The sequence below is a fragment of the Rhamphochromis longiceps genome, linkage group LG17, assembly GCF_057381845.1.
Source record: "Rhamphochromis longiceps isolate RC_006_pf linkage group LG17, R_longiceps_female_GT1.1, whole genome shotgun sequence".
NCBI lineage: Eukaryota > Metazoa > Chordata > Actinopteri > Cichliformes > Cichlidae > Rhamphochromis > Rhamphochromis longiceps.
Genome location: NC_140573.1, coordinates 34,935,560 through 34,957,932, shown reverse-complemented (window position 1 = coordinate 34,957,932; position 22,373 = coordinate 34,935,560). Strand labels below are relative to the sequence as shown.

The 22,373-nt window shown below is 40.4% G+C and overlaps 1 protein-coding gene and 1 non-coding gene across 4 annotated transcripts in view; one reads left to right on the top strand and one right to left on the bottom strand.

Moving 5' to 3' along the window:
- The window catches only part of pdzrn4 (PDZ domain containing ring finger 4), a 43,891-nt gene that overhangs the window by 5,002 nt on the left and 16,516 nt on the right, over nt 1-22,373 (top strand). For all 3 annotated transcript variants that reach the window (XM_085387270.1, XM_085387269.1, XM_085387268.1), the window contains one exon: nt 21,709-21,974. In XM_085387270.1, the coding sequence (XP_085243396.1) occupies nt 21,709-21,974 (266 nt within the window). The remainder of the gene's footprint in view (nt 1-21,708; nt 21,975-22,373) is intronic.
- Nucleotides 13,414-13,486, bottom strand: trnak-cuu (transfer RNA lysine (anticodon CUU)). The gene has a single exon. It is a non-coding gene; the product is annotated as a tRNA-Lys (tRNA).

The following is a 22,373-nucleotide window of genomic DNA, read 5'->3' as shown; positions in this document are numbered from 1 at the left end:
ATTTTAGGGTCACCCGATCCAGCTCCAACTAATTTCTTTTGTCGTAGGATGTGTGAGTAACTATTAGTTTTGTTCATTAACTTTCTCTTAATTCAGATCCGGAAAGATGCTTACAAATCTTAGTGGCTACACAACTACACTACAAAAAAGCCCCAGAAACTATTCTAAGGTTGTCAAACCACATCTTTACTGATATACACTGATGTGTAAAAATTATCCATTAAGAGTACAGGGGAGACTGTGAAATGTCATCTTTATGGGGGAAAGAGTTAAAGGTCTAATAATAACTTCCTTTCTTATAAGAAGTTAGGAGTTAGATTGCCAGCTAGGTCACCAATTATGTCTGTTACTACAACACCAAGCCCATACAACCACAATCTCCTGGTGTGACAGAGCCTTTAGGGACTATGCGGACGAAACACTTACAAAATAGATTGTAGCTATTTTGAAGTTATGGTAATGGCTTGCCCCTGAAAATGGTCATATTGTATAGTACATGGGAACAGAGGACTTCAGAACATTTCATTTAAAAAAAAATACATAATAGAGCATTTTAAAGGCCAATTCCAGATTTCAGCCTGCAGGCTTTGCTGCTGTGTGCTACACCAGTGGCTATCTGTGTTCAGACAGCTGCACTTTTCTGACAGGACTGCTGGCTGCTCGACCCCAGCTGCCCAGCGGCCGTTGGGAGATTTATGACTTTCGTCAGACAATTTACAATTCAGTGTTTCATTTGTAATTTTGTGCATGAGTGTGTCTGCACTCTCCCGCCACAGGACTCCATTCACTATGTTGCAAATGCCATTCTGCGAATTTTGCTTGTGGCTGTGTTAAATCGTTCTAAAGCCTCTGGCCTTCAGACTCTCATAGGGCCTGTGCGCTTTGTGCTTTTAGTTGTAGCAAAGTCAGCACTATTTTACCAGACAATACTGACTGTGTGTGTGTGTGTGTGTGTGTATATATATATATATATATATATATATATATATATATATATATATATATATATATATATATATATAATATACACACACACACACATATATGATGCAACAGCCATTTGCAACCTAGTGCATTATTCCCTCATCTACATAATCCAAGGGTGTTTGCAGATACACTCCTGCTGTGTAAACCCTCTAAATAGATGTACATATTGTACATAGTCCTGCAAATTTAACTAACCTGCCTTTTTTTGTTTTGCTTTCTTTGTCCCACCCTGTGATTGTGTATTCCACCCTAATTTCCACCTGTATTTTTATCACTCAGTCTTCCTTGTGTGTATTTATAGCCTCACGTCTTCCTCCGGCCTTTGTCAGCTTGCCTGGTGTTCCTGCCTTTTTCCTTGCCTGGCTTTGTTGATCTCACTGTTTGTCACTGTTCTTTGTGCTTACTTTTTGTTTTCATTTTGGATTTTGCCGTACCTTATCCCAGCTTTTGTGTTTTCCTGGATTCTTGATCAGGCCCTACTAAAGACTCCTTTTATTTTCTCAACATGCCTGTCTGCGTGTTTACATTTTGAGCCTTTTTTGAACTGTAAAGCACAAACCAAGTAGTTTGTATTGTTTTCAATTGTATTTGCACACAGAGATGACGTACAGACATGAGCAGGATACAAAACTCAAAAAGTCACCTGTGATTTCATTCAATGAAGAACATTCAGCCCATTATTTTATTTCAGTCCAGTGTAATGAGACACTTAACTTCTGTCAGTGCGCCCCAGGGCAGCTGTGGCTACAATGTAGCTTGCCATTGCCAGTGTGTGAATGTGTGTGTGAATGGGTGAATGACTGAATGTAGTGTAAAGCGCTATGAGGTCCTTAGAGACTGAGTAAAGCGCTATACAAATGCAGGCCATTTACCATTTACCATTCTAATGGCTGATACACGTGTATTTCTATTTGCCACTAAACAAGAAAATCTATAAGAGTGCATTCTGGCAAGAAAATAGTAAAGGTTAATTAAAATTACAGTTAAAACAGCTAAGTATAGTTAAAGTGCGGTTTGGATTAGTTAAAAACAAAGAAAAAACAGTCTTGTAGATTAGATGCTATTTTGTGAACTGTGCATGCCATTGTTTTTCCTTTATTGATACTGCACTCTTGAACCTGTAAAATAACATGGGGCAGTTACTCTGCATGAGTGCCTTCATTTAAAATAATTACACCCAGCAAACACCCCTGAACTGAAGGTTCTGTGGTGCAAAAGCAAGCCTGCAACAAACGTAGTCAGAAGGTCACTTTGCTTCAAAGAGTGATCCAGACAAACCCACTTTTACAAAGCAAGAAATATTGTTCATATTATTGTAATAAACAAAGCAAAATGTATTTTCTCATATAACACATCTCTGACTGACAACTCATGAGGTCATGAGATGGTTGTAATCAGACAACCAGTCGGGGAATACTCATTTTTTCCAGTAACCAGTAATTACTAGTTGGTAACTGGTACCAGTGGGCTTATGTAAAAGGAGCCTTAGGTAAAATTCTGAATATTAAAGGTCACAAGCACAAGTCCAGTACACAGTGAGCAAGATGTTTTCTTTGTTTTCTTTTGCCTGAACTGATAAAAAGAACTACTACTAAAAATAATACTAGAAAGTCCAGTCAGGCAGTGATGGAGAATCACAGATATTGGCACTTTTTTTCTTTTGGGAACCTAAATGTTTGCTGAGCACTGGTATAATAAATAAGCTAGAAAAACAGATGATGCCACTGAGCAGTAAATAGTCATTCAGAAAAGCCTTTTAACAACAGAGAGAAGCAGTACAGTATGTGAGGCTTCCATACCGTTCACACCCTTGTTATCGCACTTCATCGTCTCGGTTATAGCACCTTGAAGTTACATTTGTCCATTTCCCCTATTTTTTAACTAGGGCAGCCTTTTTTGCAGGCACACCCTCCAGAGACAGATGCTGTGCCTCATGTCCAGCCTGTTAGACAGCATGAAGGGGGCTACATATTCACCCCTTTCCTCCTGCCACCACCTATGGTATCCAGCGAGTGCCACAGAGCAAGCGAGGGTGTGGTCAGACCCACACAGCCGTCACCTCCATATGGCCAAATCCGACCTCAACCGTGACTTCATCCCGCCGGTGTTGCCTGCGAGGTCGGAGCTTCTTCTCAACCAGTGTAGCGATGTTCATAGGTGAACATGATCAATGAAGTTGCACTAGGTGGAATACACATAACATAGAGGTCTGGGATTTACTAAAAGGTGGCATCGGTGATGAATGTAATCTTCTGCTGCCAGGCTTCAACTTTTATTGATGTGTTTGGGCCAATAAATGAGTCCCAGAGGAAGAAAACAGTTTCCTTATCAGAGGAGCACAACACACATGCTTCTTTTGTCTATATCTGTCTCCTTGATGGGATTTCGAGCTTTCGCAGGAAAGTATCGGCTGAACTGACCTTTCCATTTTTTTTCTTGCATTTTTTGGGCCCAACAAGTTGTCTGTCTGACTGTGTGGGTCACTGAGTTTGACCTTTCCACCTGTGACTGTAATTCCACTTGACAAGTCTTTCTCTCTCTCAAACACACACACACATGCACAGTTATGTGCACTTGCTGTGTGTAGTCAGAAAAAGAGAGGTCTCTGTGCTGAATCAGTGTGTACCTGCAGGATTGACAGCTTTTATGATCTGTCAAATTAATTAGCATGACTTGTATTTCCAAAAAAACAAACAAAAAAACACGTTAATCTAGTATTATGGAAATGAACTCTGCTGCTAAAGACAGATCATCTGGTGTCTTCCATCATGGTTATAGTTGCTCATTGGTGCACAGCATGGTGATAATACCACATGATTTAGAGGTGCATATGGCCTCGTCGCTGGCGCTGTGGGTAGCACGTCTTCTGGTCGCCGGCCAAAAGTGGAAACAGGAAACGGGCGATCATTCAGTGCCAGTTTAATACAGTAAACAGCGTCCTTGTGTCGCACGAGAAACAAATGAAATAGGTGGGATATCTTTGATAATAAATACAAGTATGTGTGTCTGTGTGTGAAGCTTAGCAGATTGTGGTGGACTGAAGCATAAGCGCATTTAATGTTCCTTTTTCTTTCTTTGTGCATCTGTGAGCAAACATGCTTTTGTCCCTGTGTTTGTGTCTGAGGGGGAGTCACAAAGTCAGGGGAAGACAGGTCCAGTGTGTGTGGTGGGGGAGGTTGCGGGGGCAGTAAGAGTTGTCGTTTCGCACCACCGGCCAACAATCTCCCCCTGTGTTGGCTCTGATAAGCCCAGGATGAAAGCCCTTTCTGTGGGCAGAGTGACACTCCTCGCCTCCCTCCCCCTGCAGCCCCTCCAGACGAGGCAAAGAACGCACACATGACGCGCGTACACCCAACTACACAGCACGGAGGTAGATATGCCTATTTGCGTATCACACAAGCAGAATCGCAGAGGCCATCCATTCACCAGCTTTACTGCATTTGTTCCCCTCCATTTTCACGACTGTGTAAAAATGTCATTCAAGCCCTCAGCATCTGACAAGAGGACTTATCAGTTGTTATCAGCCTTTCCCTGATTACCATACTCACTGATCAGCCAAGTGGCCTGGACAAGATAGAGGGGGAAAAGGGTGAGGTGGAGGTAAAATTGGAAGGGGAAAGCCAGCATGAGAGAGAATGAGGCAATTGAAAGCAAGGAAATGTGAGTTGTCCATCAATAAGTCTCCAAATTCTCCTGATTTTTTTCCCTTGTTAACCTCGCCCTCTCCAAAACACAAAGTGTCACCCTCGTCCTCCCCCCATCACTTATCAGTCACCAGACACTGTTTCAAGTCCGTTCCGTTTGGCTGCTCCTGTCTGTCTTTTTGCCTGTTTGTCGCTGTCTTTCTATCCGACTCATTAATACACTCTGGCATAACCCCACCGTCGGAGGTGGCATGGATTTTCTGTAGACCCTGGAAGGAAGAAGATAGCAGTGGAAGACACAGAGGCAGCCTGTCATTCACGTGTGGCACAGAGAGCCAGTAATTTTGTCTAGTCTCAGTGTGTGTGTGTGTGTGTGTGTGTGTGTGTGTGTGTGTGTGTGTGTGTGTGTGTGTGTGTGTGTGTGTGTGTGTGTGTGTGTGTGTGTGTGTGCTGTCAGCCAATGACTGTTATACAGTCTGAAGTCAACCTTGTGCCAGAATAACCCAATAATACACCTTATGGCCACACGCTGCAGGCTATGTTTTGTCAGGTTAGACAGATGTTATGACGAACCATCTGGAGCTGTTATGGATATGTTGCAGGCGTTTGCTCCTACACACTGCTGAGAAAAATGCACACATACGCGTGAAATATGCAGAAAATACTCCTCCAGACACTCGGCTGTCACAGCAAGGGGGGGGCACTGAAACACAACTTCTGAGACATAAAAACCTCACAACCTCCATGTTAGTGTAAAATCTCTCTCGGTCTTTGGAGAAGTTCATTGGCAGAGAAGGTGTGATTCTCATCTGAGACCAAATTTAAGTCATACTTTTAATAGTCAAACATCCTCTTTTTTCCCCTTTAATTTCATTGCCGGGAATTTCTCAAGCTTGCGGGATCATAATATCCACTGCAATGTTTTTCTTTCACGGCCTCCGTGTCGTCTGCTTGGCAGCATGGTGTCTGCATGTGTCTCGAAGACGCTGTTAGCGGTGTGCTTAAAAATGCAAATGGACTGTTATTGTTTCACAGTCAAGTGCGTTTTGAACCCACGGGGTGTATCCAAGGTCCAGGTGGTCTAGAGGGAGATTAGGTTACAGCTGGGAGATGGTGTTGAATTCCCACTTAACCAACTCGGGTTTAGGAGTCATTAGGCCCACTCAGAGCCTGGCATCGAGTCCAGTTACAGATAGAATAACACTAAACCATCTGCATAGTGGGGGGGTGTAACCATAAGCCTTATGCTGAGATGGGAAATGCCCTCTGGATGGCAGAGTGGCTGAAGCTCTGCTGTTGTTGTTGTTGTTGTTGTTTGTTTGTGCGAATATATATTAAGAGGTGCTTGTTGTGATTAGGGAATGCATGTCAACCAGTCTCACCAGCTTTTGTGCTGTAATACAAACCAACTCTCTGTACAGTTAAAGGCTTGTGAAAAAAGTGAAAAACAGTTCACTACATCTGCTGTTATTGCAATGACAGATAGAAACCTGAGGATGTTACGATCTGACGTTTCTCTGTGCTTGCAAGTGTCTTCATGAAAAATTAACAAATGCCCAAAGTAAAAAAAGACTTATACGTATGTTTACACACCCGCCCGCGTTTATGGTCTGGACTTTGATAAGCGTAAGACTAGAAATCCTTCTTTTGGAAAATTTGTGAAGAGACAGGAATCCCTATTTGATAAAACTGCCACACTGGTGTGTGTCTATCTTTGTGAGGGCACTGATCAGTGTAATGTATTCCCTAGCGTCTTAGCTTAACCTCAACAACCCCAGCTGTGTCTAACCCCAACCTTATTCCAAGCTTCACCCTAACACCAAATCAGTGTGAAAACATGACCTTTTTCCCAAGACGTCCAGTGATATGAAACAGAAACTTGTACCTGTAGAAACTGTGATAGCTAGGCATGACTAGGCACCCAAAGCCCACTTGACTGTTAACTCCGGATCTTTCAGTCGTATCACTTGGTCTTAATCAGTTGAAAGCTTGTTTTTATTGTCATTGAGAGTAAATAAACTTAAGTAGAGACTGTCTTGTAAAAGGATGTTACCAAGATCTTTGAAAAGATGTTGATTATTTTTGGAAAAATACAGCACTGTGGAAAAGTCTTGAGCCACCCCTCATTTCTTCATATTGTACTTGAGGGGGTGGGATATAGTTGTACATAGGAAATACACCAGGAAAAATGAAGATACATTATATAAGGCCAAAACAAAATTTAAACAGTTCTAATAAATTTGAAAGTCAATATTTGGTATGACCACCTCGTTTCTTCAACACAGCCCGAGTTCTCTTAGGCAGCTGTCTTCTTCAAATGAATCTATGATTGATAAATGGTAAATGATAAACGCTGGTTTTTATATATAGCACCTTTCTACTCTTCCTGAGCCCTCAAAATACTTTATACAAAATGCCTCATTTACACGAGCATTTTATTCAGTGCTTCATAAGTTTTACACTCCAATGGATGCATTGAGGAGAAACTTGGGGTTAGTGTTCACCACCCGAGTATATTTGGCATGCAAACTGGAGCAGGCAGGAATTGAACCACCAGCCTTGCAAATTGCAGATGATCTGTTCTACCTCCTTACTACATCCACCCTGAAAGTGAGTTGCATTGTGTGCTTTTCTATCCATGATGCTTTTATTGCATTGAGATCACTGTCATGCTGGAAACTGAAGCCTTCATGAATCAGATGCTTTCCAGGTGGTATGACATGGTGAATTGTAGTCTGATGGTACTTATCTTCCTAATTCCATCAATATTGACAAGTTCCCCACTACCCCTTGGAGAAATGTAGCATCACAGTGTTTTCTAATTTTTTTTTAAGTACACAGCATGTCGAAATATGCATGCTAATAGCTAATAGCTCTTTGGCACCTTGCTGGTACAGAAATACTATTTTACGCTGTCAAACTGTGTTAGCGTTAGCATTTTTTATAGATTTAACAAAAGAAATGTGAACAACTGGTGTTTTTGCAGCAGGCTTCTAATGACAAGGTGTCTAAAGATCTAAAGATACACAGAAAACTGGGTTGTTTTTTTTTGTTAAGTTGTTCATTATAGACACAACACTAATTCATCTCTTATTCATAGATCAGCATTAAGTGGCTTAACAAACAAAAAGCCTTTTGAAAGTGGTCAAGTACAAGGACTGGACTGAAAATCAATGAAAAAGCTGAAGTCAATGAAAGACCCGTTTAAAAATTCCAATAAAATTGTTCTTTTTGAAAGGAAAAAATACAAGAAAGTGAAAGGTGAGTCAAGCTTTTTTCACAGTACTGTATAGGTCCACAAACTACACCAGGGGTGTCAAACGTATGGGCCACAGGCCAGAAATAGGCCACCAAAGGTTCCAATCCAGCGTGCTGGAGAAGGAAGGCATCAATTTTGGATTTTTACACCAGGACGCTCATCATGATAGAGGCTGTCCTAGTGCTTAATTTCATCCAAGCATTAGCCACCGTTTAACCACTTAGAGACAACATATGCATGAATTTTAGCATTAGGTTAAAGGAACTGTGTTTCCAGTGTGTTTAGTTCAGCTCCTCTAAAGCTGATGATCAAGGCTCATGTTGTGGATGCACTTCTTCATGCAGGATACTAGAAAGCAACCCTATAAGTAATAACAGCTTTCACAACAGACCCCTTGTTGGGGAGAGCGGCCTTAAAAAACATTTTTCACTCTCTGTAGGAAAAATAACACAAAGCAACCCAGTTTGTGCCAAGAGCTGCATTGTTCAAACAACTGCTTTTGTACCTTTGAAACAAATATAATATTTCACACAGCTACAGCAAGCCCTTTTCAGGCCAGGTCATAGATCATTTAAGGCATGACCTGTGCTGTAGCCGTTCTTGTGAGGAGAGATAAACAATATGGAGCAAAAAGATGAGCGAATGTGTTCTTACTCAGTGAGCCATCATTGTTACAACATGCTTCACTGCCTTGTTATTTAGAAACTCATATGAATCAGATATGCAACACATTTTGAGAAACAATGATCTGATTTAGCGAGTCAGTTTGAAATTCGGCACAGCCCCGGCCACTAATCATCATCCGCCTTATATTATGTTGGTGGCAAACGTGATTAGATATTCACTCAGTCATATTGCAGACGTACACTCTACTGCCTGAAATGGTGAATACAGTTTAAGCCTTGATTAAGCTGGGTCGAATGAGGGGTAAATTGCACCACAGTGCGTCTCTCACTTAACTAACCAGCCATGCTTTTGGATGGAAGTATTTTTCATTGCTGGAAGGAGCTCTTCTCGCCCGCTCACAGCTAGTGAAGTGTGAAGTCGTTTTTCTTCCCCACCAAAGGGCGGACCGAGCGAGCTTCATGTGATGAATAATGCTAATGTGTTAGGTGCTTCCAGTGTGCATAAACATGCATCACTTTAAAATGAAATAGGCTAAAATTCGGTAGGAGGAGGGAAAATGTTAAGTTCACACTCTAGGCTTCTTTAGAGGAAAGAAAAAGACTTAATTTTATGCAAAAAGCAGCACATAAATCTTTGATTTTTACTGCTCCCCAGTAAAATGTTTTTACTTCCCAAGCTTTAACACTTTTGCTAATTATGCCCTCTGCATCCAGCTTCCTTCTTTTTGGGCTTTTTTTTTTTTTTTTTTTGCCTTCAACCACATTTTTGCCCATGTGAATAACTAAGACTCACAGCAAGTCTGCTTCAGTAATGATGCCTACTTCCTGAACATCTCATATTTTATTCAAACATACATACATCACAAACGTCATGGCAAAACAAATATTAAATATCTTGTTGTTAATCGCCAATCAATTAACAAATGATGTTGATATTTTCTTCTGCAAAATCCTGCAGAAAAATCTATGTTAGTTGGGTAGATGTTTGTCACTACTTGCTTCAGTTCAACAAGAGGCTAATTTCCGACAGATGTCACAGTCAGCCTTGGATTTCTCTGTGTCTCTTAGCTGATAATGAATATGGTGTCAGTTCCTTGAACCTGTTAAAACCCTAACAATGTTTCTGTATGGCTAACCCATAGCTATGGGGTTGAGTACACACAAGACAATAAAAACAAAAGGGTCCTCGAATGGAACGTGGCCACACTTAAAGGTATGAGGCTGGACAAGTTCTAATTATTTCTTATCCCACATCATTTTTTGAATACTATACATTACATCCTTTAATCCTTAAAAACAAATAATAACACTCATAATACTTAGAAGACTTAATATTTACTAGTTTCCCTAGTAAAAGTGAGAATCATAACAAAAACAGTGGTTATTGTTCAGTTTATAGAAGAAATGAGTCGACATTGGTTTAGGAGAAATGATTTGCCTGGTTTATGATTAATGCCATAAATATTAAAGTAGAAATGCTGTAATCTGATGACTTGTTTTGCTATTTGAAAAGGGCTTTCAAGGATAAAATTGTGCAAGAAAACGAGGCCATCTTCTTCTTTCCAGCTGCTTCTTTCATGGGTTGCTCCAGCAGATCATCTGCCAGCATCTCACCCTAGCCCCTGCATCTTGTTTTGTCTCACCAACCCCTCTGCTTGTCCTCCTTCACTACATCCACAAACCTTTTCTGTGATCTTCCTCGTTTCCTTCAAAATCTTCAAAATGTGGCTGGGTTTGCATGGTATTTAGTAACTAAGTGAAATCCAGACTCAACCTTTTCTAAATTTCAAAATTATGCACATACAGGAGTGTTGTTACATTTTCTCATACAGAAGTGTTACATGTAACCTCTTTGTGAACTCAACCGTCTGGATGAATTATTAGGGTCTAATCGGTGACCCCGAGAGCCTAATTCAAACTCATTGCTAGTACGTATCAAGGGGCTGGAGGAAGGGGCGCTCTATTGTTAAGCTCGGCTCGCTGGCTGTTGTTTTAATGGCAGATGAGAGATTAATGGCGATCTAATGGCTGTGGGGAGGACTCAGAGCAACAATAGAGTCCTGCTACAGTGCAGCCCCGAGTACATTAGCCAGTCAGAACAGCTATCTGCTATAAACACACACGCGTGAAATGCACACATGAAACTATTCACTTATTCTCCAGGCACCCAGACACATTCATATGTACAGATACACGAGTGAAAAGGATTCACACCGCATTTATTGATTTGTCAGTAAAGAAGTTTTGCAGTCATCCATCATCAGCGCATCCCATCTCATCACGAGCAAAACAAACAGAGCTAATTCTCAACCCGGCAACCCCCCAGTGTGACAAAAGGAGGCTAATTTATGCATTGGCGACATGGTGTGCGGGGAATAGGAGCGTGGCAGTGGGGTTGGATGCTCACTCTTGGATCGTGGTAATTGTGATTTGGTTGCTAGGATGTTGAGGGTAATGAATGTCTTGTTGATGCAGTTTGTAATAACCCGTGCCATCCCTGGCTGCTTGAGGACACAGAGCCTATTAGTTAAACACAGACACATTGGCCCTGCCATGATGTATGAGCCCACCATCTAGAAGGCATTAGTCATTTTATGAGAGAAAATAAAGCAAACTGCCAGGTTAGAGTAGGTGCTGAATAAGAAGCAAACCTCGACTCTTGCCACTAGCTTTTTTTAATCATCAGGTAGAAACTGAATGAAAGTATCTTTTAATTGAAGCTGAAATAGCTTGGATTGTCTCAGGGATGATACAGCAGGAGGCTGTTTTTTGAAACTGTAGCTCACACTCTGTCTTATGAATAAAATATTTTTTCCCCCAAAACGCACAAAATAAGGCAAATCATGTTTCATTCTAAGGCTGAACCAGTAAGAAGGATCTGTATTCATGAAGCCTAATTGAAAGGAAGCCCGTCTTGCATATAGAAGTGGTACAAAGAGCAGGAAATGAGATGGTTCTTAATGCATTCCCTGACAGATGATAACCTCTGATTTCCCCCCACTTACATCAGAAAACTGCTGCTTGGGATGACAGTCACAAGTCAACACTCTCTGATGTCTGCGTGCATGTTTTACTGCTGGTGTTGGTACACCGGGGTAGGAAAAGATAGACGTGTGGAGCGAGAGAGGAGAAAACCCTTGAAATACTCGAAAAAAGAACAAAAACAGAAACACAGAGATATGCGGCATCTGTTTATAGCAACTTCGGCTATATAGAATCTATTTTTAACCTTTTAAATCAAATTGAAATGGGTTATATGTCGACAAAAAGACGGGAAAAATACCTAGACTACAAGATAAAGAAAATCAGTCCACTGAAAAGAATTTAACAAATAAAAGTACTGATTATATCATATCAGCCATTATAAATAAAACAGAAGCAAACAACTGCTGTCAGTATTGTATTAACAGTAGGGAGAAATTGTGTGAAACCATCAACAAGTACAATCAAAAGAATATAGAGTACCATACAAATTGTGTACGAGACGACTGATGACAAAAGTTTGTAGGATTTTTTTCTTAAAGCTGAATATGATATAAACACAATCCTTTTGTAAGTGGATTTTCTGAACTATTTCTTTATATTCATCCTCCATAGCTGCTCGTCAGTGGTCAAGTGCTATTCGTGACAGTGGGGCTGTAAAAAGATGTCCGCTAATGCTCATGTTGACAGATTTGTGACCCTGTTATTTTTTTGTTTTTTGTTTTGTTTTTGTGAGCAGCATTAAACTTGAAATCCTCTCTAAATGACAGTAAATCACAAAGGTATTCAACACCTTTAAAAACTAATTTAGCGTGCACTGATGAGATGCATATTTGAAAAAGGTAACACCCTATCCTTCAAAATGTATCTGTATATGTAAAATCTGTATGCGAGGATAAAGCTACTAACACACTGGAAGCGATTTCCTCTTCTCTTTGAAGTTGACGGCTTGTTGCTTGCGGACAGTCTATGTTTCAGTTGCCAAGGTAACCTTCTAATGTGTTTACTACAAGGTCATATGCTATTCTTCACAATCATTGGTAGTCACGTCAGTCGATCACCTGGAAGTAGAGAAAAGTTTATCTTAAGCCCCGCTCACTTCCTGTTGCCTGCGCTTTTTTGCCTATAGTTGCCTTAAAGCCTAATTTGTCTGTTCAGCAGGAAACGCACTCTACCTACAGAGAAAACTCCAATCATATGACCCCCTATGAGCAAGCACTTAGCGACAGTGGGAAGGAAAAACTCCCTTTTAACAGGAAGAAACCTCCAACAGAACCAGGCTCAGGGAGGGGCAGCCATGATCAGCTGGCGTTGAAGGGAGGGAGACAGAATTTTTGCTACAGAAAAAACGAAGAAAAGTGTAGACTGCAGCTCATGTCTCTGCTTTTTGTGCCATATTTATTTACTGTTTGTTTTGATGCTTCTCCCCGTTCCCAGTGAACTCCACTCATGCTCCTTGTCCTATACTTGCCCATTTATCAACCAATCAGCATTCAGCAGATGCATATGGGAGGTGTACTTGGTGAAAACCCCACTCTGCTCAATGGCCAAATGAAAATGTATACGGGAGCGGACACATTTACGGAACCTTAAATTATGCTTCGCAGAATGTCATTCACTTCCTATGGTCACCACATCACTGTGAAATGCTTCCAGTTTGGATGTAGCTTAAGATTCTTGGTTTCTGTTTGTCAACTGAGCTGAATTAACCAATCTTATTGGAGCAGACTTTAGAGCAGAAAAAGATCCTGTCAAGAGAAGGTGGAAATGCAAAAACAAAACCATCAGAAAAAGAATACTTTGGAGAATCTCTGAGGAAGTTACGTAAAGAATTCGCAGCAGTGAACTAAATGGTTTTTTTGAGATTACAAGGGAAAGATGGACCAAACTCTATCTTCTGTACTTAAAACAGCTTCCCCCAACGTGGGGATCGAACCCACGACCCGGAGATTAAGAGTCTCATGCTCTATCGACTGAGCTAGCCAGGCTACACCTGCAAACCATTACCAACACTTTCCAAGCGCACTAAGATCCACATGGCTCCAAGTGATGTAAATTTGTGAGAGGGAAGGTCTGTGCAGACATCCCTGTGCCCATCAGTTTTTCTGAGTGTGCAGACTTGTCTGCGGAGACTTTACATTATACCCTTACAACTGTGCAAGTGCCCCAGGCAGCAGATATACACCAGGATTAACTACAACATCCTTCATGTCTCCAGTTGTCCTTGCCAGTGTCCACAACAGATTGTAATCAAAGGTTAAGTCATCAAGATATGGTTGAAGGATTCCTAGATTGTATAGTTTTTCACAAAATAAATATTACCACAGTTTGTGAAGTCTACAAACTCAGATATGTGCTGAGTTTTGATCCTTACTGGCTTCTTAATGTTTAAAAATGCTAATCAATGCATTTAAAAAAGAAAAAAAAACTTGGAACAGAAAAGGAAAAATAAGAAACTGTCTTTTAACTGTCCAAACAAACATGACAGCATATCTTCAGAGCAGAAAACGACATCTTGTTTAAGCACACTTGAGAGGTGACCATGACCCACGTTGAAGGGTTTTCAGTGCAGGATAAGTAGTTGAAGGACAAAAAAACAGCCTGTTACTTTCAGCGATTATCATTAAACAGAGACACACGGAAAACGCCAACTTCTGTAGTTTCAGACCATTTAAAGGACACTCCGCTGTAGCAACATTTCCACCATTTGCTCCCTGTGAGGCTAAGCTCCAGCAGCAACAAGCCAGCGTTGTGAAGAGTGTTTCCTTGAGGAAACACAGTCTAATCTTCAGCGCACAGGCACTGTGATGTGGAAGGGAGTGACCTGAGCGAGCTACTTAACATCCGTCCCCACAGCAGCTTTTTAATCTGTTTTTCATGTTGTCATGCCATCTTCCTCGAGCAGAACTAATTGGTTGTTTTCGCCTGTTATGCAGGAGCCAACATAGAAAAAAAAAATCACTGAAGGACACTTGTAACAACTTGAACGCACACTCACAGGACACGGATGCGATCGCAGGTGCAGACAAGTCCAAGTGGGAATTGCTTGACTCAGTTCGACAAGTAAGGGTCCTAATAAAAGCATTTAGTGAACTCTTAGCTTATCACACACACACACAAAATGCCCCCCGCCCCCTTCCCGGTCTGCCTCCCCGTCTGATTTGCATTTTGGTTAACACTCTAATTGCTTCTCATTAAATACCTTGTCACTTTGATTAATTGGTGTGATACAGAAATGTAAAACAGCAGAGCGGTACAATGCATAGTGAACAGTTTCTGATTGGAAAAGACGAACAAGCCCATCTAAAAAAAAAAAAAAAAAAAAAAAAAGCACCGGGACAATAAACAAAGTAAGTAAGTTTTTTTTAAAGAATCTGATTTATCCTGAGCTTCTCCTTCTGAAAAAAGGCCGTGCTCTAAATGTTTCAAACCTGAATTGTTTCTGGTTTGGATCAGTGCAACAATACACATTCATCTCTCCATGGACAGCTATTAAGGTGACTATAAGCATGTTAAGGTGCCCTTGAGCGCATCCCCAGCTGCTACAGTTGGTCACAAGCCAAAACAATTGGCCTGAGTTGATAGGAGTAAGCCATTAAAAACATGCTTGCCATTTCTAAACAATCAAACATAAAGTTTCCTTTTGTTAGTTGCTTAGACTGAATTAATGATAATAAAGATGGTGGAACAGTTGATAGTTGGGTGATAAGTTTGACTTTAACACACTCTGCAGTCACTCAGTGAGAAAGTGTGAGCCTGCTTTCATTACCTGACCACAAAGGCTAAGATCACTGAAAAAATTCCTGCTGTGACAGAGAAACAGAAAATACCTTGGAGCCAAAATATGAGGACCACTCATCCAAACGCCTTCACCCTCGCCAGCACACTTACCAAGTGTGAAGTAGATTGCATGAACAGTGCATGGTGAAGGACAGACACACAAACGCACAGGGACTTCCTCTCTTACATTTATTTTGCTAACAAAAGAGCTACGTGCTCAGACAATATTCTCTAATTAAAAATAGGTTAAAAATAATCACAGTAAAACTCATCTACTTCAGAGAGTCATCGCACTCGGCTTGAAGTTGGCTGTGACCGGGGTGCATTTGAACTTAAGCCGCTCTGTCACGTCTAAAAGCTATACAGATTCTCTAATGGCTTTAAAGTGGCAGCTTTTGCATGCTGTGTTTTTTCTTTTCTTACTTCAGGGCACTTTAAAAGTTTCAAGGAAACTAAACTTGACCATTTAAAGCTCAACTGCTTGGTTTTTCATATCACATAAAAAGGCACTCACGCTTTGAAAAAACTGAAGATCACTTGATCAACAAAAGATCGCTTGCGATTGGTTTTGAATTTGAGAGAAGATAGTATGTCTTATAGTCAGGCAAGAAAGCAGTGTTGTATTAACCATGTCTGTCAAGGAGAATCGTGAACAGCAAATCATAATCTCCATTTTTAAACTGATATTAATCATTGTAAGAATTGTGTTCTAGTTTAACCAAATTAAAACCTGAAGCAGTTTACAAATTCTACAGCTAAATGCAGTTAACTGTTAACAGGTTCACTTCCAGGCTAAACCTCCAAGTGTATCATATCTCATACATACATTTTTGAGTCCTCTACATTATTTATGTGAATTTTTCTATTCCTGAAAAATCCGATGTATGCATACAGACACATGTATTGCTACAATCATTAATTATGATTGCAATTAAATTAAAGTAAAGATACCAGCTTCCCAAAATTTGAATTTACAGGCAATTATTTCATGGTTCAGGCTTTACAGGGATAACTAACCATAGCCTGTATATAAAAGATGGATGTGGCTTGACTGGAAAAAGCTCCATGTGCTTAGTAAACTCTTCTTGAACGAGATCTTATTTAATACAGCATGGAATTTCTTTTTCAATTCATTAACCATTCAATCCCAACCAGTTGCAGCAAATGGCTGCCCCTTCCGAGCCTGGTTCTGACAGACGTTTCTTCCTGTTTAAATGGGTTTTTTCCATCCTACTTTCCCACAAGTGACAGTTCATCCCCAGATTGTTGGTCTTCAAAATATAAAGTGCTTTGAGGTTACTGTCGTTTTGATTTGGCCCTACATAAATAAAATTGGATTAAAAGGGTTAGGGTGCATAAGCAGTGGACTTGACTGAAAAGCTGTACGAGCGTGCAGGGATGCCGAGTTTCTCAGTAAAATGCGCTTGTAACATCTGATTTCAACAGATTAAAATAGCGAAACCAGTAAGTGGTCTAAGGTTGTTTATGAAAAATGGATGTAGCCAATCTATGTATCTGAGGCTTTGTGAAACAAGTCTATATAATGTAAACCTTTAGATGATAATATAAATCAAGGCTTTAGAAAGGCTGATTCAAATAAAGCTTTATTTAATCCCACTCAGATTTGTTCTCCTAGTTTTCCCTGGCTGCTTGTCATACATGCATCACATCTTATTCAGTTGGCCGAGCATATAGCTCACCAGTTGAACAGCCTGTCACTCAAATGTATGAAACCATGAGCTTCTTTGCTTCTGCAGCACTAGGAGATATTGCATGTGTTTTATTATTGACTTTTATTATTGAAATGAGACATTTGACAGTGGGCCCTCTCGAATCATCTCAATACAACAAAAGAAGAAAGAGAAATGAGATTTGGCAGATTACCAGGGCACACCACCTGCGTTTCCTTATTCATCACAATATGACAATTTCCATGAATGTAAAAGCAGTCTTGCATGCATTCAGCTTAGGTTCACAAAAATTGCGATTATGATCTGATCAAAAAAACAAAACAAAACAAAGCAAAAGAAAGAAAAAGAAAATACTGCTGGTGTTGAGCTTGCATCTCTTCAGGGGCAGATGAGGTCAGGGTTGAATAAATGGAGGGGGGTTCTGTTCAGGAGCTTATTGTTTCGTGGCCCATTGTGAACTTATTCAGTAGAAGATGCTGGTATTATTCAGTCAAACGTGCTTGCAGCAGCCATATCGTAGTGCTGTTTAAAGTCTGTCTGGAGCTAATGTAATGCTGGAATTGTGTGTGTGCATGTCTTCTCTGTGTGTTGGCTTCCATTTGCTCACAATGACACCATATCTGTCAGATTTAGCTGTGAGGCTGAGTGCTTTCCATCTTATCTCTGTGCAGCAAACACAACCATTCAAAAGTACAGCTAGACCCAAGCTCACCCATAGAAACATTTGCTGTTATCGCTTGGCTTTTCTTATCTCTCCTATTGGATTTCAAAAGAGGAAACAACATTTAACCATCTTAGTGGCTAACTGATAAAACCTTTTGACACATTTAAAGGGTGACCAGACATATAGAGAATATTAAATGCTTTAGGCCAGATGCTGTGCTACTTTCAGCCCGCTCTCAAGACATATAACAATCATTTCTTCATCATGGTCCACTAGTAACCCTTTATAGGCAATGGTGTGTGAAATGCCTGCATCAAAGGCAGCAAAATATTACAGAGAGCTTGGAAGTGAGGCTTGATAGTACCAAATTCTTTCTAGTCATTAAAGTAAAATATCAAAGCAAATTTTAACATTTCAGACTTGACAAAGAAAGGGACAGCTTACTTGGACTAAAGTAAGTCTAGGATAACACTGATATTCAATTCAATTCAGTTTTTGTTAATTAGCATCAAATCATAACAACTGAAAAGGCACTTTGTAATGTAAGGTAAAAACTACAATAACATGAGAGAAAAACCCCAAATGAGCAAGCACTTGGTGACAGCGGGAAGGAAAAACTTCCTTTTAAAAAGAAGAAACTTACAGCAAAACCAGGCTCGGGCCATGTGCCGTGACTGATTGAGGGTGATTGAAGGAAGACAGGAAGGGAGAAAATGCCTTGTTGGTGTTAGAGAAGAATGGCCAGACTACTTTCAGCTGATAGGAAGGTAACAGTTATTTAAATAACCACGCAAAAGATCATCATGCCTACGCCTAAAACAGCAGAACTCCACATTGGGTGCCACCCTTATCAGCTAAAAACAGGAAACTTGGACAAAAACAGAAAATAGAAAAATGTTGCCTGTTCTGATGATTCTTGATTTGGATGTTAGCATCAGAATTTAGTGTAAACAACATTAAAGCATGGATTCATCTTGCCTTTTATGGGCGTTTCAGGCTGCTACTGGTGGTGTAATGATGTGGCGGATATTTTCTTGGTATACTTTAGACCCCTTAGTACCAACTAGACGTATTTTTAGGCACCACACCATACCTTAGTATTGTTGCTAACCAGGTCCATTCCTTTGAGGTCAAAGTGTAGCTCTCCTGATGACTGCTTTTAGCAGGACCATATGCCATGTCACAAAGCTCAATTGGTTTCTTGCACTTTGCTGAATCTATGTCATCAAGAATTAAGACAGTTCTGGAGACAAAAGGGGACCCATTGATAGCGAGACGTATCTGCTGGTCCAACCTATCTGGGAAGACAGCACTAGCTAAAGATAAGCTAAGCTACATTTTCTTTACTAATTACAATTACTCAAAAATCTGTATTGATGCTGTAATGTGTTAAGACATCAGTTTGTTATAGCTACAGACAACAGATAATTTCAAGCATACTTTATATAAAAAGTACATATTAAAGATATCTTACTAATTACCTAACTATTGCAGAATTAGCAGCAGTAGCAGCATCTGCTACTCTATAGAATTTGTTTGGCACTGTTAAGCTCCCTTTAAATAAATAATTTAGATATTATATTAGAAATTAGATATACAGATATCTTGATATGTTATTTTAATTCAATTTTAAGTTTTGAAACTTTATTTTTTCTATTCATAAAATGAAGTTTGGAAAATGGTAAACCTTAAGTACAACTATAAAACGGTCAAACAGTAGGCTTTTGATACTTATTCGACTTACTGATCGTCTTATTGCCAACACTACGCTCGCTGAACACCTAAAGAAACACAACATGAACTACAGTATACAAAATTCATTCCACTCCAGGTGTAGCAGACCGCTTTGGACCTCGACCTTTCGGGAAGAATGTTTGGACAGAAAAGAAGCTTTAGTTTAAGTCTACTGGGAACGCTTTTTATTGGCAATGATAACCTTTAACTTCAGAAGTATATGAAGGCTCTGCTTAGATTGTTGGTTCATTACAGCTGTCCCCATGGGCCCCCTTGAACTGATGCTATTTTTAACACCCTCTTGGAGCTTCTGCGGGTCATATAGATGATGCAATGCTGTAATATTGTCTCTTTGTCACCTTGGTCACAGGAGCATGCTTCAGTAATGAGAAAGGGATCTTGTCATCAAAATGGAATTACTTCTTCATATTGATGGAATCTGCACGCCTATATATATGTCTTAATACACCTAGTGCTTATGGATGCACTGCTCCCATATATGCTTATTCACACCCCCACACACATACAGATAGAAAGGTAGATGCTGTGACTTAATTAAATTCACAAGTTAAAAACGCATCAACAGCAGGGAGCTGCAAACACGCAAGAAAAAGAAATACATAAATTTACTTTGTGACTCAGAAAATGTCTCCACAGTCCACATCTTAATTGTCTCAAAGCTTTAAAACATTTTTCGAACTTGTCTGCATCTCTTTATCTCCTCATTTGTGGCTTAATTATCCCAAAAGCCATAGATTTAATGCATATGATCTTCAAAATGCGCAATTCACAAGCACTTGCAGACAAACACACATGCACGTAAAACCTACACGTTCTGAGTCATTATCCCCGGTCTTTGTCACATCTGCTGGCTATTAATCTCGCCCATTTACCTCCTCAATAGTCAGGTTGAATAGAGGAACAACAGCAGGTAAACACGCCGGCAGGTGTACCCGAACAAACAGTTTCGGCCTTACAGAGCATTCCTACTGATTGGAGATTAATGTGCCCATCTGGACCTCATTAGAACTTAAATATGTGATGAAACTTTCTCGACACGTTCTTTAGGATGAGCATAAACAGAGTAAACTGGGACTTTTCAGTTACAGGTTTTGATTTCAAAGGTGTAGTTGCCAGGATTTGGTGTGTAATGATGAACTTGTGTTAGTCCTAAAAACAGCAACAAATGTCACATATGAGTGCAACATAATAGCAAAAACCAGTTGTACAAAACACAGATTTTGCTGCTAATGAGCACTTCCCAGAGGGTCGGTTGTTTGACCAATGCTAAATGTCAGCACAGGTCAAAATTCTGTAGGTCAATTCTGTAAAAGTGTTAAGGTGACATTGAGCTCATTAAAGACATAGGTACATAAGAATATACAGAAACTGTAGTGACTTGACTGGATCAACTGGAGGACCATACGTTGTTTCTGTGTTTCATTTATTTAGGCTTATAACAATTCTCCAGATCCACAGATTGGTTCATGCTTTGGTTTATCTTTAAAGGAGATCTTTACACTGTTTACACTCCAAGTTAAAGCACAAACATGTCCACCCATAGGGTAGGAATCACGACACTTTGGTAATGAATTTTTACCAGCATATCTGTTCTCAGTTGCTTCTCCTGTGGCTCAACATTTTCTGATCTTGCGATTTAAGTAAGTGCTACTTGCTAAAACTGGTGCTCCCAGTGGGGTGAAGTCTACTCACTCCACTTTGCTCATTTCCCTAAATCATTATTATTATTCTGCATCTGCATCTAATGGGCCTAATGGTTGGGATTCAGAGTAAATAATGCATCTGAGTTAGACTGATTTGCAGAAGAACATGAGGCAAAACTGCTCATTAAAGCATGCTTAGGGAGTATTCTCAAAAGCATTCTCTGTATTTTCTAGTACAGTCTCTGTGGATTTACTACCAGTTGAAAGGTTAGCACATTTTTGAATAACTGGTCAACAGTTAAAATGTTTGAACCTGCTGGGAAAAGTGTGCTGCGTTGTTAAAACAAAACAAAACAGGAGAGTGCTATATGTAAGGTGCTCTCGGCATCAAGAATTACAGGCAAAGTGCCCTTTATAAAAGCACTTAACTAATGTGGTAGTTGCTTCATTGGAAGCTATTAGTGCTTAACTGTGGAGAGTTATAGCTGTACTGAGATTTCCAGGTGTGAATGTGGAACCAGTTGCTCCTGAAAAGAGCGTGGATGGCTGTCAGATGCATCCTGGATTAACAAAAAAACACTGGGATCTTAAATACAAGGCTTGTTTCCTTTGCTTTCTCACAGTGACACATTGCAAGACTCACTTCCTGAAACTATTTGCTTTCTGTTTCCCCCCAGGTAAATGGTTTGGCCAAGGTCGAACATGATGAAGCAGTGGTGGAGGCCATCAGGCGAGACCCTATCGTTGTCCAGGTTCTCCGACGTACCCCCACCAGAGCCGCGGCGGCTGTCGTACAAAACGGCACCAGCTCGCCGCAGGACGTGTGTGTGGTCGATGTGTGCACGCAAACAGACATCACCTTTGAACATATTATGGCACTGGCCAAGCTTCGGCCTGCTACCCCACCAGTCCCTGACATTTGTCCCTTCCTGCTGTCTGACAGGTGAGGGCAAGCATTTACGTAAAGGTAAATGAGTGTTAATGTTACACAGGATGGAGATCCTTCCTCTAAATGTTTTTAACCACAACTAGGGAATTATACTCTTCCTGGCCCAAATGAATCTGAAGCTTACCGGAGGTTTCAACGCCGTTTTCTTTCATTTCCTAGTAGCTATTAAGCAGCCGTATCATGGTTTGGAACCCCCCTGGAACGCTAAGTACTCTGATATCATTATGCAGAGCCAAACCCGCATGTAATAATTGCTTCGGTGTGCTACATCCATTTTCTGTAATGGGACCTTTTGCTGGGCGATTAAAAGCCAATGGGCTGATAGAGCAGGCATTTTGATGCTACATCCATTCTGTGGCTGTTTACAGGGCTTGGCTTGGCAACAAATGAAAT